Source organism: Triturus cristatus, chromosome 9 (genome assembly GCF_964204655.1).
Source record: "Triturus cristatus chromosome 9, aTriCri1.1, whole genome shotgun sequence".
NCBI lineage: Eukaryota > Metazoa > Chordata > Amphibia > Caudata > Salamandridae > Triturus > Triturus cristatus.
Window position 1 is genome coordinate 939,117,473 of NC_140592.1, and position 17,834 is coordinate 939,135,306.

At 45.1% G+C, this 17,834-nt stretch overlaps 1 protein-coding gene across 5 annotated transcripts in view; it reads left to right on the forward strand.

Annotated features, from left to right (window-relative positions):
• TDP1 (tyrosyl-DNA phosphodiesterase 1) overlaps positions 1 to 17,834 on the forward strand; it is a 984,975-nt gene that overhangs the window by 343,952 nt on the left and 623,189 nt on the right. For all 5 annotated transcript variants that reach the window (XM_085626517.1, XM_085626518.1, XM_085626520.1 and 2 more), the window contains exon 12: positions 14,372 to 14,438. In XM_085626517.1, the coding sequence (XP_085482643.1) occupies positions 14,372 to 14,438 (67 nt within the window). The remainder of the gene's footprint in view (positions 1 to 14,371; positions 14,439 to 17,834) is intronic.

Below are 17,834 nucleotides of genomic sequence, written 5' to 3' on the forward strand. Positions count from 1 at the left end.
TGCTAGCAACCCAGTCTATCCTAAGAAATATCTGTAGGCTGCAATGCCCAAAATGTAAGCAGTCAGTTAGCAACTAGCAAAGCAGGAGACCGAAGATCTAGTGTAACAGCAGAGGAATGCTCAAAGGTGATGGGTATCATCCTTGATGCCTTGCGTAAACGCTTCAACTAGAAAATCCCTCTATTGGGCAACGGGTACTTGCAGAAGCCTGCTTTCTCTTCTCAGACGACAGCCAGGGGACTGAAGTCTTGCCTGAGGACTGTACCATTGGTGGGGTAGACTCCTTCCAAAGTATTGTAATATGGCATTTTGCTAACAAGAAGGCCAGATGTAAGAATTTAGTCAAGGACTTATCTGAGTCTGGGTGAGAGAAGATGCCAAATATCAGTTCCCACAAGGCATTATGCAAGCTATGCCCTGTACCCTGGTAAAGTAAATCAATGATCCACGCCCAACAGTCGGTCAGCAACTCGCACGACCATGGGACTTGAGGTAGGTCCACATCTGGAGACCGGCTCCGAAGACAGAGCAAAGACGCTCCCTGTTAGATCCTGGAGATGTAACTTGGAGTAAGGTATGACCGATTTAGAATGTTGACATGGATATATATAAAGCGCGAATTGCAAGACACCTTATGAAGGTTTGTTCAAATTCGGTGGGAATTTCTGGCCTGATCCCAAGGCTGGAGATTTGCATGTTGAAGCCATCGGACAAAATGTATACTGTCCCCTAAGGCAGTGTTTCCCAACCTATAGTCCGCGGACCCCCAAAGGTCCATGACGCATTCCCAGGGGGTAGGTCATGAGCACCTACCCAAGCTTTCTGCAGAAGAGCTGTAGTTCTTGTTGTACGATTCCTTGTCTCTGTATGTGTGTGATGAATAGCGGTCCAACACCCTCCCTACAGTGGTATGAGAGGTGCTTTTAAACTACGCGAGGATTCAACTTTATGTAATAAAACCAAACATTGAAAAGTTAATCGCCAAGATGCAGCACCAAGCTTTCCATTAACATTTTTCGATGTTTGCATATTTTTTCAATATAAAATATTTAGTAATTCAAGTACTTGTTTGATGTATACTTGTTTGTGTATTTTGCGAATAACTGTTTTAATGTTTGAAATGTAATTCATGCAAATTGCTGGGGGGTGCCCGACTTCCAGTGGTGAGTCAGTGGCGGGTTCTCAGGAGTCAAAAGGTTGAAAACTACTGCCTTAGAATCTTCCCTAGGCACCAGTCTGGATCTGGAATTTTTCGAGCATTACCCCTGTATCGGTGGGTGGTAATGTTCTTTCCTTTCTAAACCAGATAGCACTGATCCGTGAAGAGCTACCCTTAGTTGCTTTTTGAATGTTTTTTTCTCAACTTTTTGTCAAACATTTTTAAGAGATTTCTCTCCTGGTGTGACAGGGATGTCCCCATCGAATATCACTGGTTTCCAACCATGTCCTGCCTATCACAGGCAGATGTCTTTGACAGATCCACACTTCTTTTTTCTGTGGTGCTTGGAGAGGCATCATGACTCAAAGACTTGCAAGGACTGCCGCATATTGCGCCCAAAGGTGTAGAGGGAGCATTCTATCAAGCTCTTTGCCATCCAATCTTGGATGACCGCGACGTTCAAGATCCCGGTCGTGCGGAAGGTCCACGGATTGCTCGCAGAGCCAGGCCTAGCGACTGTCATCTCGTTCAAAGTTGTTGGCTAATGCCCACAGCAAGAAAAAATCAAAGAAGTTGAAGAGATCTTTCGCTTAGCCATGTTGTCTAGATCTTCTGACGATACGTGGGAGTGACGACACACCAGGACTGCGCATTGGCAGAGCGTGAGACAGGGTCCACTCCAACTTCCCTGGTTTTCCTGGAGCCGGAGTGACCCCCCACCCACCTGAAAAAATTCTATGAGGCCCTGCATCTCATATATTCGGGCAGCTCGGCCCCTTTGAAGCGCCTTTAGACCACACGAGTTCAGGAAAGGCCCCCACTGGATCCCTGTCGGCGGGTTCACGCTTGGCACCAGTTGGGCCGCTTAGATTCGCTGTTGGATCTAAAGCGCCGCTTATGAAACCGAGACCTTCCTCAGCGCCTGCTGCAGTACCGACCCTCCTGGTACGCCATCACCTGCACCACTGGATGCTGTTAACATCAGACCTTTGGGTTTTACAGATAGTCCAAATGGGCTACTCCATCCCCTTTGTGGCCACCTCTCCACCCATGCTACCCACTTATGACTGGCTGATGAAGGACCACCTCTCCTTGGTCCGTCAGGAAGTATTGGCTCTATTCGCCAAGGGAGCCAGCGAGAGGGTGCTGGCATTAGAAGCAGATTGTGGTTTCTATTCCTGCTACTTTTTGGTGCCCAAAAAGGATGAAGGACTTTGTCCTATCCTAAACCTGCCCCTTCTCAATCTCTTCCTGAAAAAGGAGAAATCACAAATGCTGACCCACGCTCGAGTCCTGTTTACCCTAGACCTGAGAGACTAGATGGTAGTGTTGGATTTGCAGGATGCATATTTCCACATTTCGGTCCTACCTGCCCACAGACATAACTTGCAGTTCACTGTAAGCCAAGAGCACTTTCAGTTTTCTGTGTTTCCCTTTGACCTTATCAGCGCCCCTCAGGTGTTTACCAAGGTGATGGCGGTGGTTGCAGCAAATTTGCGGAAGTCATGGGTCCTAGACTTAGCCTTCCACGAAGTTTGGCTGTTGAAGGTTTGCTCACCCCAGGCAGTCATCTCCCACCTCCAGACTACACCAAACCTCCTGCACTCACTGGAGTTCATCATCAATGTGCTGAAGTCCACGCAGCTCCCTGTCAGACACTCCCTTTCGTCTGAGCTGTTCTGGACACAGTGCAGTTTCTGGCCAATCCTCCTGAGCAGCGAGTCCAGTATATTCTGGTATTCCAGTATATTTATGATATCATGTTTCAGCCTCTATCCTGAACTTCAGTGAGACTGGCTGTGATGCTGGTTGGACTCAAATCCTCCTGTATCCTGCTTATAACACATTGCAGTTGGCAGAAGTGGACTCTAAAGTGGGACCTGAAGTTCCAGTGGGCAAAGCATCAGGGGAATCTCTCCGACATAGCCCAGACCTTGGAGGGAACTGCAAAAGATCTGCATTGATGTATTATGAACTGCGGTGGGTCAGTGGCAGACCCTTCTTCCTTCCCCAACGAGAGCTGAATGTAGTCACCTATGTGTCAATTCTGGGCTGAGGCGGCCATCTAGGAGAGGGGAAGATCAGAAAACTGTGGTCTTTGGCAGAGTCTGAGCTTCACATCAACCTGTTGGAGCATCGAGCGATCCACTTGGCATTGAAAGCCTTTCTTCCTTCGATCAAGAGAAGGATGTTGCTGATGTTCAAAGACGACACCACGGCTATGTGGTACTGCAACAGACCACACCATGACTATGTGGTACTGCAACAAAAAAGGCTGGGTCAGACCATCTGGATCCAAAAAGTTTGTTGACAATCTACCTTGATTGCACAAAAGAGTTCCGGGTGGACATATATTTGGAGTCTCCAAAAGTTTTTCTTTTCTTTTTTTTTTTAGCAAAATAAGCGATACAGGCCAACACGAGTTTCACAACACACTTCACTTCATCAGGGCCACATTTTTTTTTAAAGCAAGGCATATATAATAAGTATTAATGCCATATGTACAAAAGGTTTTCTTTATAAAATGAATTAGGACCAGTAAAAGAAAAAGACGCAATAAAGAAGAGAGTTGTAGGAAGCAAATTGAAAGAATGAAAAAAGAACAGTTCTATTAGTCATTCATAAGGCAGTTGGCCAATGATAAATACAAATCATTGCTTTTTGAAAGAAAACTCTTTTCACAAAAGAGAGACAAAGGAGGGATACAACTCCGAGGAAATGAAAGAATCTTATTAATGATTCAGAGAAATAGTCATAAATCAAAAGAAGTGTAAGATGTACTGAAATGAACCATATTTTGTGAATGTGCAAATAAAACAAGAAAAAACGATGAAGAAAAGCCGAAAACCAGTTGAAAAGACAGAGTCCATTATTAGGTGATGGCCATTAACAAGAGCACTCTTCTTGAGTCTTTACCTCGGGTCATCAACCGAGCCATGTATCCAGTCGTTCAGTCCCAAAAGGTGTGATGCTCTATAATAAGATGGTGTATCTACCAATGCCAGCCATTTATCATGTTGACTACAACATTTGGTAAAGGCCACTCAATTTGAGCCACTACCCCTTTATAAATGTATCCAACAAGTGAAGGAGTCTATGGTAGCCTCAGACATGTAGAATGGTTGATTTTGCAGTATACATGTAATCTTGGGGAGAATAACCATCTTAATACCACCAATTGCAGCAACAGAGTGGTCCACAGATGTGTGTCCACGAATGTCTATCAGATGTACAATATTGGCTGACATGGCTTGTGTAATATATCTACAAGTTGTCTCCCCAAGTATTGGAACCCTGTGTATATGATGGTCAGCCCAGCTTTGTCTGCTCATGCTCTTATTCGTAAACACTAAAGTTGGGAAAGAGATATCTAAAGTAGTTTTCAATTCAAAAGTGAAACAAAGCTTGATATTGGATTCTGAATTAGGATTAAACGCACAGGGCTTCAGCATAGTACAAAGGGAAGGAATAAGTTCACATTAGGGAACTGCCATCCTTAACCATAATGCTGGGTTATGTAATGTTCATTTTAGCATACCTTCTGTGAGCTCCCAGAGTGTTGCCCAATGAAGGATGGTAGATCTCCACAAAGGTAATAATAAAGTTAGTATTCCACACTGAATTAGTATAAATCCAGTTCGTAAAATTAGACTGACTAACAGAGTCTCTTGCCTTGAATGTGGTGTGTGGAAGACACCTCCTATTTCAGTATTAATGATTTGGGAAGGTGCCTGCCAGATAGCCTAAGGATAATATCATAGAATATACATGGTCTTGGGAGAATGATGGATAAGGATTGCTGGAACAAAATGTTACAGGAAAATATTTATTTGTAGGAGACTTGGCTATGTGGGAATATTTCTTGATTCAATGTTTTTGTTAGCAGAATGTTGGTGTGGCTCAACATCAGGGCCAAGGGTAACAGGGGGGGCGGCCTACTAACTTTGGTATCCACAAACATCATCAAACAAATTACAAGTATAAACACTAAAGGCCCAATTCCGATGTCCAAGTACCATGCGAAGATTGCGTACACGCCAACCAAATTGTTTCCGGGACCTGAACCTGTCCGTACGACTCGTTCATAGCTGAACCGTGCCACGCTATGGAGCCTTATTCCAACCGAGCGAGTACGATGCACGATTCGGACATCCGCTTCGCCTTGCTCTCAGCAAGAAAAAAACGGCTGTCAGAAGCGTACTTCGGGGGCTGAAGCTGGCCCCCTTTCACCCGGGCCCTCCGAATCTGTCACAGGGGTGTGCCCATGGATCCCCCTGATCCAGGCTCGCACCGTGTGGCGGGCACCTTGGGGTGCCCACCACAGGGTGTACACTTTTCCCCACCCACACCTTTTCTGCTATGGTAGCCTGTGTACACATCTGTACACGGGTTCCCATCGAGTTCAATGGGAGTCTGAGCGAACCTAGTCCGTAAGCATACGGCAGCATCGTATTCGCTTGTTTGGACTCCCGGAGCACGTCTCGCTTGGAAAGCCCTCCGGATCCGAGTCGTACAGAGGGCTTTCCTAGCGAGATCGGAATCGGGCCCTTAATGTGAAAGGCTACAAGCGACAACGATGTATCTTTATGCTAAAATTGTAAATCATGATCAACTGCTAGTAATGAATGTATATGTTGTCTAGGTTGAGAAACAACCAAGCCCAAAGTTTGTAATGTAGTTTTGGAAAGCTATCAGTCATCTTTGTGCGATCGGTAAACAAGCTCCGGGTATGATTAAGGGGGACTTCAATTTACATCTAAATCCAGCTCAGACAGATATAGATCAGGAAGATATGCTGGAGGTGTGTAATATACCATTGGCTAACTTTCCAAACTGTCCTTTGTGAAATGTGACAAAAAAGATGCAACAATGTCTAATAGATTTAGGTTTTATTTGTCTAAATGGGAGATCTCCAGCTGATACGTCGACCAGTAAATCCTTCCCTTAAGGCAGTCTGCAAGGACCCATTGATTACATTTTCATTCAGACATGGTTTTACAATCTATGCAAAACTTTCCAGATTTTGAGGGTAAAAGGGAGTGACCACTGACCCCTATACACTAGCCCCGGGCAGAGACCTCCGCTATTGCAGAGATTTGCCGCCTTCGCGTTATGCAGAGAAGGCAAATCTCCGCACACTCTGCAACGGAGCAAAGTTGGCCAGCCCCCCCTCCACCTCCCCATATTAACAATGAATTCTAGTACATAAAAGTAAATTAAAACCCACTTACCTCTACTGCGGTGTCCCCTGGCTGCCCTCCTCCTCTTTGTCACCATTTCTTCTAATCCTTGCGCAAACTGTGCATGCGCGTGAGTCCGCGCATTTCTTGTGAGAAATGCGCATGGGCAGGCGCATGTGCAGTTTTCGCTTGGATTAGAAGGAACTGCGATGAAGAGGAGGAGGGCAGCCCGGGGATGCCGCAGTACAGGTAAGTGGGTTTTAATTTACTTTTAAGTACTAATATTCATTGTTAATATAGGGGGGGGGTGGAGGCTGGTGGCGTAGTGGGGCTACGGTGACGGCCACGGAGTTTGTTCGTACCTCTGTGGCCCTCCGCGTAGCCCCCCTATGCCCAGGCCTACTATACACTGATTTGCAATTAGAGATCTTGAATATGGATCAAGTGTTGCCTTTGGCAAATGACTACCCAAGAAGTTGACTACTCGTATAAACAAGTCGCAGCTTGCCTTATTATTTATTTTAAAATTGTCTATTGATCTGGGAAATCCTAAAGCAACAAGTAACGATATACTGAATTGGCATAATATGGTAATAAGCAAGGAAGCTGATTGTCTGGCGGTCCCCCTAAGGAGGACATTGCAGTATCCATGAACATTTGATCATAGGATGCTGTGTTCTGTTTGGTTTGACTCGCAGATCCAGGATTTGAAAAATCAATTAAGGCAACTAAAGAAACATAAGGGGGCAGAAAATGACTCAGAATAGCAAGATTTTTTTTTTTTTAAAGTCAATGCAGCCTATGCTAAATGAATTAAAGAAGGAAGTAGGAGAATTATAGAATGAATTGGGATCGGATCCTAACTGTAATTGCATCAAAGTACACAAAGAAATTCTGGGAGTTAGTGAAGAGAAGAGGAAATAAAAGCAAAAATGTTCTTGAGCCTTAATATCTTGATGGACGCCTGGGTTGATTATTGATTATTTGCTGAAGTTGTATTTGGGTAAAAGTGAGATAGATTATGGAGAATGGGTTGACCCGGATGACTTGTCTTTTATACTATACTTCCCTGTCGGCAATAAAAAAGACGATAGCAAGTATAAATCTTACTAGACCTGCGGGCCTGGACAATGTCTCAGCAATCATAGTTAAATTCAATCCAGACTGATGGGCCAATTTCTTTAATTTTATCTTTAATGGAGTTTTTGAAGACTGTGAAATTTCCAAAGAGCCGGAAGGGTGCTATAGTAAAACTAATCTATAAAGAAAGATGATCCAAATGATCCCAAGAATTATCATCAGATCATTTTGATGGATGTCGGGGCCAACATATTTGCTAAACAAATCCTTCTCTACCTAAAGAACTGGATTGAGGATGATATATTAATTCCAATTTAACAAGGTGGATTTAAGGGCAAGCACTTCAGTATAGATCATTGTTTCAGATTTTGGGCAAAGGTTCAAAAAGCGATAGAAACAAGAGGTAACCAGTTGTGTTGTTTTATTGATTTCCAGTCAGCTTTTGACCTAGTTAATAGAAATCGACTTTGGCAAAAGTTGACAGAGGTGGGCATTTCTAAGTGTCTTCTTGTTGTATTATAATAATCATATCATGATAATTGGGTACGGGTGGGGTTAGACATTAATGGGACCCTTTCACAGAAAATCTCCATTTCAAATGGATTGAGCAGGAATGTGTCTTCACTCCTGCGCTGTTTTCCCTTTATTTGACCGATCTGCCTGCTTGCCTAAATATCCACTGAATTATGGTTGTCATATCTCATGCTTACTATATGCTTATGACCTAGTTATTCTAGATGTAACCCAGGTGGGTTAGAAACGAAAACTGCAAGCTTTTATTATTTATTGCAAATTATGTGACCTGATAATAAACAGAGATAAAAAAAAAATATAATAGTAATGTGGAGGAAAATAAAAACATATAAAAGTTCAATTGAAGATATGTTAGTAGAACAGACCTCCACTCAGATTTAAAGCTTGTACATCTGTGGGGTTTAAAGAAGTTTAAGAGAGAATTTGGTGGCCCTGTTTGATCCAGGTGATCGTGGCTTATAAAGCTATAGTATCCCTCCCCACCCCCAAATAAAATGCTGAATGGCACAGAAGTTTTAAGTCTTGCTGTGTTAGATGATTGGAATGAAATAGAAGGCTTATGTTTAAAAAACTCTCCTGAGTCTTCCTCTGCCCTCTATGATACAAGACATTTGTGTAGATTTAACCTCCTGGTATAATATCTCAGCTAACATAACTTTATGGCTTTGACAAAGATTGCTAGCATTTTCAATAGACAACATATCTTTGCTCTGCATCATAGAAATCTGCAGCAGTAAATTATGATGGGCAAAAAGATACTAGGCGCAGACTAAAGGATGTGGCTCTTATGTGAACTTAGAGCATTTTAGTATTGTGGAGTTAAATAACTGTAGCAAAAAGGAACTAAGGGAAAGGACTGCCATAGATTCCAGAATTAGGAACCTAAGCTACCTCAACACAAAGAACTCGACATAGTATCTAAATAATTCTTGTCAGGAAGTCACAAACTTCCCATATCTCTCAAAACTCCCAAACCTTGAAGCCCCTGGTTTGGTTAAATCGTCGGTGTTCGGGTGTTGATATATCCCGAATATTCGGAGAATGATGGATGCGGGACTTCTCTGCAAGTGTGGGTTGAACTCAAAATGCTCCAGTATGCGTATTTTAATTGACTGGTTATATTTTATACGTTTTAAGCAACAGTTTATATGTTTTTTTAAAATTAAATGTGCTATAAGAACGAGGCTAGATGCCATAAAAATATTGAATGAGATGCGCATTTTAGGTATCTCCTGTGCCAGTAAGGTGCTTTTTAGCAGCTGTTAGGAAATAGAATAAGTAGGGGGGGCGGTAAGAATCTTACATACAATCTGAACTTTTAATGTTGGTATTTCCTTTGTGGTTTGGGGTGGCTATTGCAAATGTAATTTATTAATACTTTTTTAATTGAGACTCAGGCTTCCCACCTCCTATATTTTTGATGATTGTATCTTGTATTTTAAGGGATATTTAGAATATATATATCATGCATAAAAAGTAGTTTCATCTATATATAACTCCATTGAAACATACAGTGTTATAATGGTTAATATACGTGGTTGGAACCATTGGGATATTATGAAGGTATTATATATATTTTAATTGATATTTTAAGTATAACAATATTGTATATAGGAAGCTGTAATATGTTTGAATAAGGCTCGGTTTAACGGACTATGGTCAAAATTAACTTAATATTTCTCTCTCTAAGGCTTGATGATTATCAAAGTTTTCCCCAGTTGCACGCAGGTTCAGGGACTTCCACAAATGTATAAAAGTGAGAGAACTAGTGACCTCTAATAATTTGGGCACTGTGTAATCAATGTGTGATGGGAAGTTGATTTCACTAAGCCTTTTTTACTCTCCCGGTTAACTAGGATGAGCAGTCAAGGTCTAGCCGAATGAAGGTGGTGTAGAACAAGCACACACTGTAGAGCACAATAATTTAATTTGCAGTAAAGATGTGGCTGTCTAGCAAGTGGTGTGAGTACACAACAGTTAATATCTTAAAATATATCATTATATTTAAAATGCAAATGGGAATTAAAGTGATAGAAGTGACACAATATACATTAGAGCTATAATGTAAAGACTTTATGATAGAGACTGCAAGATCTCTGGTTATGCACACTGTATAATGTTCACGATCACTAATTGATCAAGAACATTCGCACAGTCCTGAAAAATGAAGAATAGAATACATCAACAAATCAGTTATGGAAACATTGGTAATGTTAAACAGTGTTTCAAACGTGATGAGTACAATCAGTAACTCACTGCGATCAACCCACTCCAAACTAGAGGATTGGGATCCTCCCATCAAAACTTAGTTATTTTATACCAACTTTAAATGTTCACAAGTCTAATGTTCGTGAATACCTAAAACAATGCGGAAACAAAATTGATTAAATAGCGATCTATATACAGTGTTGCTTTTAACCTAAAAGGAAAGGGAGCAGTTTGCTCGGGTTTTGAAGGTGTGTTACTGGATTCACAGAAGGAAGCCTCCCACCTAGACTTTGGTGTAGTAGTGTTGAACCCTGAAATTGGGGCTAGCTCACTACCTCTGACCCCAGAGCCTCTCTATGAGTGGCTCTTCAGCCGGAAGGGATACTTCTTGACGAAGAAGGGGGTCAAACTGCCGTCTAATATACCAGATTAGGTTCAAACTCATGGGCAGAGAGGGCTCACCTCATACTGCACAAATCTCTCTTCGGGCAGGTCACAAGCCAACCAGTTGCTGACCAGCTGCAACAACAGTAGGATCATTACAAAAATGAGGTGGCGCAGGGAGGTAGTGTCATCGCCAGGCAGCCATCTTGTGGTCTTTAGTGAGAGGTAGAGAAGGCTTCAAGGTGCTGTGTCCTTGTCTCTGGCCTCGTGAGACTTTCTGAGGGTTTCCATGGAGGCAAGGTGGGTTCAACAAGCTGGAAGAAGCTCCCGCTTATACGTCCAAGTTCAGGCAGTTGATCGTGACCTTCTGCCAGTCACAGCCATTGCATCCTCCAGATAGAAAGGGTCCAGCCATTCAGGATAGGGCCATTTTCCCATCCTCCTAAAGGGTCTGAAATTGTTCTCTCATCAGTATACGTGTTGCTGACTATTGCCAATGTTAATGTGACCTGGTACATGTTTAAGGTGACTTCCCTCTTGGAAACCTTGTGTAGTCCTTCCACACAGCCCTGGAATAAATAACCACGTGAATGTCATTTAGGGGTCGCAGCTACGACTCCGAGCTTGCACCTTGCGTCCCCTGGCGCTGCCTTTGCGACACCTGACCTCGGGAGGGGGGGTGGGGGGAGTGCGGGGAGGGGGCAGATCAGTACCAGGGACCCTGTGGAGCTCGTCATTATAGACGTCGGTTGGGGCTCTACTTGCTTTATTTTCTCTCCGTTTTTTACTACATTAATAGTGAATAATGAAACATTGTTCACTATTAGTGTAATAACAAAAGGAGTACAGTTAGCTGGACTATGATATTCCCTGGTAGTTGAGGTAAGTAAAAAAATGCTTTGGGAAGTATGTTGTGTGCGAGCTTTCGGGTGAGTGATTTTACGTAAGTGTGTATGTAAGTGTGAATATGTGTAAGCATGTGTGTGTGTGTGTGTGTGTGTGTAAATGAAATTGAAGGTAAAGGACGTGAGTTGCCACTTCCGCTGCCCCAGGCATTTTGGTGAATTGACATTTGTGAATAACCAGCAAAGACAAAATGTGTGTATGGGGGGTTCTCTTTAATGGGCAGCAGCAATCATCCATCTTGTAAGCATGGGGCCATGTGTAAGACCATTTTTTTGTGGTCGCAAAGGGGTTTTAGGCCCGTTTGCTACTGCAAAAAACCTGTGGCCCGTGTACCAACCCTATTTTACGAGTCGCTAATCAATTAGCGACTCACAAAATTGGGTTAGCAACTTGCTATTAGGAAGGGGCGTTCTCAGGGCGTCGCTTGTTAATAGCGGCTCCAAAACCAATATATGAATGTTTTGAGACCGTAATTGCGGTTGCAAAACACTCAGTTTACCAGCCTTCTCGGAAGGGTGGTAAGGCACTTTCAAACGGGAAGGGTGTCCCCAGGGGACCCCTTCCCCTTTGGGAATGCATGCACAATTATTTTTTAAGGGCAAGCAGTGGTCCCAGGGTTGCATATAAAAAAAAAACGCTTTATTTAAAAGCAGTCCCAGACATGGACGTCTGCTGACCCCAGCAGGCCACCATCCCTGGGAGTGCTAGCCATTCCCAATGGGGTCGCAAATTGCAACAGCCTGATTAATATTCATGAGGCATGCAATTTGTGACCCCATTGGGAATCGCACATAGCATTATGCGACTCGCAAATTGCGACTCGAAATTCGTTGCAATTTGAAACTCGCAAAATGCTATGGTCGTACATCTGGCCCATAGTTCTTACAAAAATACATGTTTTTCAGCAGCTACAGATAACGCTAACGTTAGGTGCACTCTGCACAGGGATCATGAACTCTCTACCACGCGCTCACCCTCGTATTATTGCTATCAAAATTGCAATAAATATGCTTGGAATTTCCGCAAATCTGAAACACGCAAGAGGCTGCTGCCTTGGGTGCAGCCAATACACACAGAAACAAACAATTCTCCTTTAACGAGGGCTTGTGCAGAGAAGATCAAGGGCCCCTCACCCCTTCAGCGTTTATAGTGGGGAGACCAGTGGACGGTCATCCCTCCTACAGCACACACATCGGTGTTCCTTGAGGCCCACCAGTGTATGGTTTGGCGTTGGTTCTTCCGGGTTAGGCTGCCTACGATGAAATATTTAATTTAATTTAATAATTTGTTTTAAATTCACAAAACAAACTGATTTTTTTCAGAGAAAAAAAATACAGTAAATTTAGGCCCCAACGAAAAATGTCAGGCATGACATAGGAGGCGAGGTTTGTAGGAAAATTTCATCCTTGCAAGGATGCCAGACTCAAGTGATTCTACAACATGGAATCCTCATACACATGAAAATACTTCTGAGGCTGCAACCCTGAGATCCCATGAGCTGCCTTTACTTAAGTTTGCGATGTACAGAAGACTCCAAAAGATGCTTCACTACCTATCCTCGATCCACGCCACATACCTCATGACCAAGGCCACCGGCATTATGCGATTTTTTGCGGCTGCGATGATTTTCGCATAATTATAGATTTATAGATTTGCCGCATTTGCCACACAATACATGTGCCGCTTAACCCCATGGGTGCTCAGGACGGCTCCCGACCGTCATGAGTCACGGTAGTAGTGTGCTCATGATGGCCGGGAGCCATCCGACCGTTGCCGCTCCGCCCACGTGCGGCTAATTCCCACCTGTGCGGGCGAATTAATTAGTGGGCGGAGTTCGGACGGCTCCCGGCCGTCATGAGCAAATGCCCACCGTGATTTATGACGGCCGGGAGCCGTCCTGGGTACCTGAGCGCCACGCCCAGCCCCACCCCCCTCACACCGCGGCTGAATTTGCCACGCGGCAAAGGGGTTGACTTGCAGATTTTAACAAAATAAAATTGTTTCTAGCTCAAACTGTTGAAAAGTTACTAAAAATGCAGCGAAGCGTATTGCCGTGCAGTGGAAGGCGCTAAAGGTTGACTAGTTTTTTTTATGCTTATTGCTATTTTGAGGGGTTAAACTGGTACTAATGAGGTGCAACCAATGCCCAGACATTTAAAAATGACAAAATAATGAAGTAATACTATCGCAAAGTATGCCGCATTCTGCTACATAATTTACCTTTTCAAGCTGCATAATTTACTCAGCCCTGCCACCTAATTTGGCTCTTCCCTGCCGCATAATTCCAGTGGCCCTGCTCATGACCTATGGCAATAGCACATTAAGGTCTGATGTTGTAGTTAGTACACAGCAACATTATTGATGAAAACTGTACTCTGTTAATTGCTTTGGTTGTATGGCTCATAATCCAACAGCCACTCCCCAAGCACCTCTCCCCCTCCTCAAAAAGAAGCCCATGGACATCATTCTGGAAAGCCTCAAACTTGTCGGTCTTCAGTATTTCTAAAGAGCTTCATGACTCGCCTCTCAGTGGCCAGCAACTTTCACCATGCCTTAAATGTTATTGAGCTACCAGTGCGTGATTTAAGTGTTAAGTGGCTGCCAAATATAAAGACAGAACAAATAGTTTCAGAATGCTGTGCATTAGTGATCTTTTGTGTGTTCATCAGGGTAGTAAATTGGCTTCTGGGCTTTGACGATGCTCATGTTCCCCAGACGAGTCAAAACACTTAGTGAGTAAATGTCTAGACATCCTCCCGTAATTTGATGTTTTAAGGGCATTATTGAACAGTGACTCTTGTCTTGGGCCTTTTACCAGTTGCTGGGGCTTGTGGAACCATTTAACATGTCGTATTTGCATTCTAATGTGGGTCATTTGACATGTCTGTCATTTGTAATGTTCCTCCCTTTGACTTCCTAGCGGGTGGCTCTCTTCCGTACAGCATACAAACTGCACAAAAACAGCCTTGGCTGCACTCCTACTTTCAGTAAGTGCCTGTTTTTATATATTGTCTTCATTGTCTTAATTACATTATTTCCTCTAATATCAATACCTGCAATAACGCATGAGAAAAAATGTCTCCAAACCCATGTCCCGGAATTATCCATCCAGTAAATGATGCCATAGTGCAGGGGTACTCACAAACTTTCTCTCGGGGGCCAAATTTACAGTGTGGTTTGTGGCCGAGGGCCGCACCTGTGGGGGCGGGGTCAGTGGTGGAGGGGGCGGGGCTAGAGCAACTAAAAAAAACTGACCATGAGGTTGAACACAGACCCCTGCAGCGGACGCATTCGTCCACTGAGCCACCAGACCCAGCATATACACACACACATATGTATACAGTTCATTGGGGATTTGTCCATCAGAAGAACCGCACTTGAACACAAGCTGCTTTTCCCCACAAGCTTTTATTAGGTATGGTTTGTCGCGCTTGCCTGTAATTATTCACACCTGACTGAGCCCGACGCGTTTCGATGACTCTCTTCCTCAGAGGCTCACACAGTCAGTAGTATGCGAATGAAAGTTCCCCGAGTCCTTGTTTGGCAGCATATCGTACGCAACGTGCTGTCTCATATAGAGCAGCCCATTTGGTCATACGACATACTGCCAAACAGGGACTCTCTCTCTCCCGGTCTCACTCTCTCTCTCCCGGTCTCCCTCTCGCTCTCTGTCTCCCTCTGTCTGTGTCCCTTTGTCTCCCTCCCTCTCTGTCTCCCTCCCTCCCTGTGTCACTCCCTCACTCTCTGTCTCCCCCTCTCTCTGTCTCCCCCTCTCTCTGTCTCCCCCTCTCTCTGTCTCCCCCTCTCTCTGTCTCCCCCCTCCCTCTGTCTCCCTCCCTTTGTCTCCCTCTGTCTCCCTCCATCTACCTCTGTCTCCCTCCCTTTGTCTCCCTCTCTCTCTCCCTGTTTCCCTCTCTCTCTCCCTGTTTCCCTCTCTCCCTCTCTCTCTCCCTGTCTCCCTCTCTCTCTCCCTGTCTGTCTCCCTGTCTCCCTCTTTCTGTCACCCTGTCTCCCTCTGTGTCCCTCTGTCTCCCTCCCCCTCTCTCTCCCTCCCTCTCTCCCTCCCTCTGCCTCCCTCCCTCTCGGTCTCTCTCTCTCTCTCTCTCTCTCTCTCTCTCTCTCTCTCTCTCTCTGTCTCCCTCCCTCTCGCTGTCTCCCTCCCTCTCTCTCCCTCTGTTCCCTTTCTCTGTCGAGGCTCGTGGGCCCTGGTGAGAGGCATAAGAGATGCCTACGGTGGTGTGCGGCCCGCAGAGGAGAGACTTCTGAAAAAGCAGGTCCTTGCGTTGCTGTTCACTCGTCTTATCTCCCATCGAGTTTTAAGGGCAGAGGATCTGCGAGAGGTTGCTTGGGTAACACAGGCCATCAGGCGCGCAACACCCATTGGACTCAAAGGGCTTCAGCCCCCCTCCCACCCCCGTCGCGTGTGGCAGCCCGGGATGAGACAGCCTCGCTGCGCACACACAGCCGCACCCGAGCACTTCACAGGTCTTTAAAAGACCATTTGCATGTTAATGAGGCCTCGCTGTTTCACCCCTTCTAAGAGGCCCTGCAGCGCCACTCTGCCTATTGCTTAAAGATTCAGGCCCCCCACCCTCCCCCGAAATCAGCGCCACTCTGCCTAAAGCTTAAAGATTCAAGCCCCCCCCTTCCCCCCGCCGCCGAAATTTAGCTCTAGTTGCGCCTCTGCTTGCGAGGCACTGGTTTTGCGGATGCTTCTTTACCCAGTGAATGCGGCCCCCGAGGAATAACAACAGGCGGAATTGCAGTTGATTGCCAACTGTCTGTTGTTTTACACGAGGGCCGCATGGAAAGGGCTGGCGGGCCGCAACTGGCCCGCGGGCCATACTTTGAGTACCGCTGCCATAGTGGGTCTCAAAACCCCTGCTGACATCATCAAGCAAAGCAACTGTTCGAAATTGGGTAACTGGTTGGGGGGGGGGGGGGTGAAACCCTTCTGAAGCAGCAACCAAAATCTCTGTCAGGGTGAAACTCAATCAAGCCCCAAAATCTCTGTCAGGGTGAAACTCAATCAAGCCCCACGTTCACCTGTACTTTACCCTCTGGTAACTGGGCACAAAGCAGCCAGGCTTAATTAGAGGCGCTGTGTAAAGTATTAATGCAGCACTTCAAGATGTAAAAGAGTGAAAACACAACACAGAGAAAATCTCAATTTTGAAAAATAGAGTAAATTTTAATAAAATATTTGATACCAAAATGACAAAAATCCAATCAGTAATACCAGATATATGCAATTTTAAAGATTTAATTGAAAATAGTGCTTTGAAACACACAGCGCCAACTATAAGTTATGTGACTGGGACAAAATTGAAGTTCAGGCTTACCACGATGGAGCTCGTGCTGGATACAGGGACCAAGTTAAGCCTGAAACACAAGAGTACCTTAAATGCTTGTTGCAAGATCCCGCATCGAGGATGCCTTGCGCAGAGGAGGCGATGCGAGGTCCTGATGTGGAGATGCATCACGCTGCAGCAGTTCCAGGAAGCTGCAATGCCAGGTCCTGCCTCTTTGTTGAGGATGCCACCAACGAGGGGTTTGTGATGCAAAGTCCTGCATCGCGCACCAGCTGGTTCAGACGACATTTCTGAGCCTGCAATGTGGAGTCCTGCATCGTCATCAAGGATGTCATCGATGAGGGGCTTGCGCTGCAAAAGCCTGCGTCGACATTGCGTTGCCTAGCAGCAGTTCCGATGAGGCTGTGATGCAAAGTCCTGCATCAGAGATGCGTAGCACAGTAGTTACGATGCAGAGTTTTGTGAGGCGATTGGAACGCACTGCGCCGATTATGCTGGGAGAACAGCTTGGCTGGCAGAGCACCTTAAGGCCCACTTCCAAGGGTCCAGGGCTGGGGTGGCATTTGGGAGGGTAGGATTCACAGCAGACAGAGTCCAGGTGTTCAGTTCAAGGCAGTTGAAGCCTTCTGTCTCTGAGGTTCTGGTCAGGAGGCCAGCCAGTTAGCCCTTGGAATTACTCTGGTGGTCCTGGGTTCAAGGTGCATGTCCAGTCCTTCACTCAGGCAGCTGGGCAGCAGAGTAGCAGTCCTTCTGGCAGAGCAGTCCTTCTGAGTTTTCCACAAGTCAATAGGTGTACTGAAGAGTTGGGTCGGAGGGTCCAATATTTATACCTTGTTCGTACTTTGAAGTAGGCCAGGGTTCTGGAGGTTTCCACCCCAAGAGGTGCTTGGAATTTCCTGCCTCCATGCCCTAGCCCCAGATTGTCTGGGGCACAATAGGGCTAGTGTCAAACTCTTTGTGAGTGTGCTCCGGCAGAACTTTTGCGATGTGCAACTGTGGTAGGTGACACCTCTCTCCCCCCCCCCAATCAAGTCAGAGATGAGCCATCTTTCCAGCGCCTAAGGACCTTTG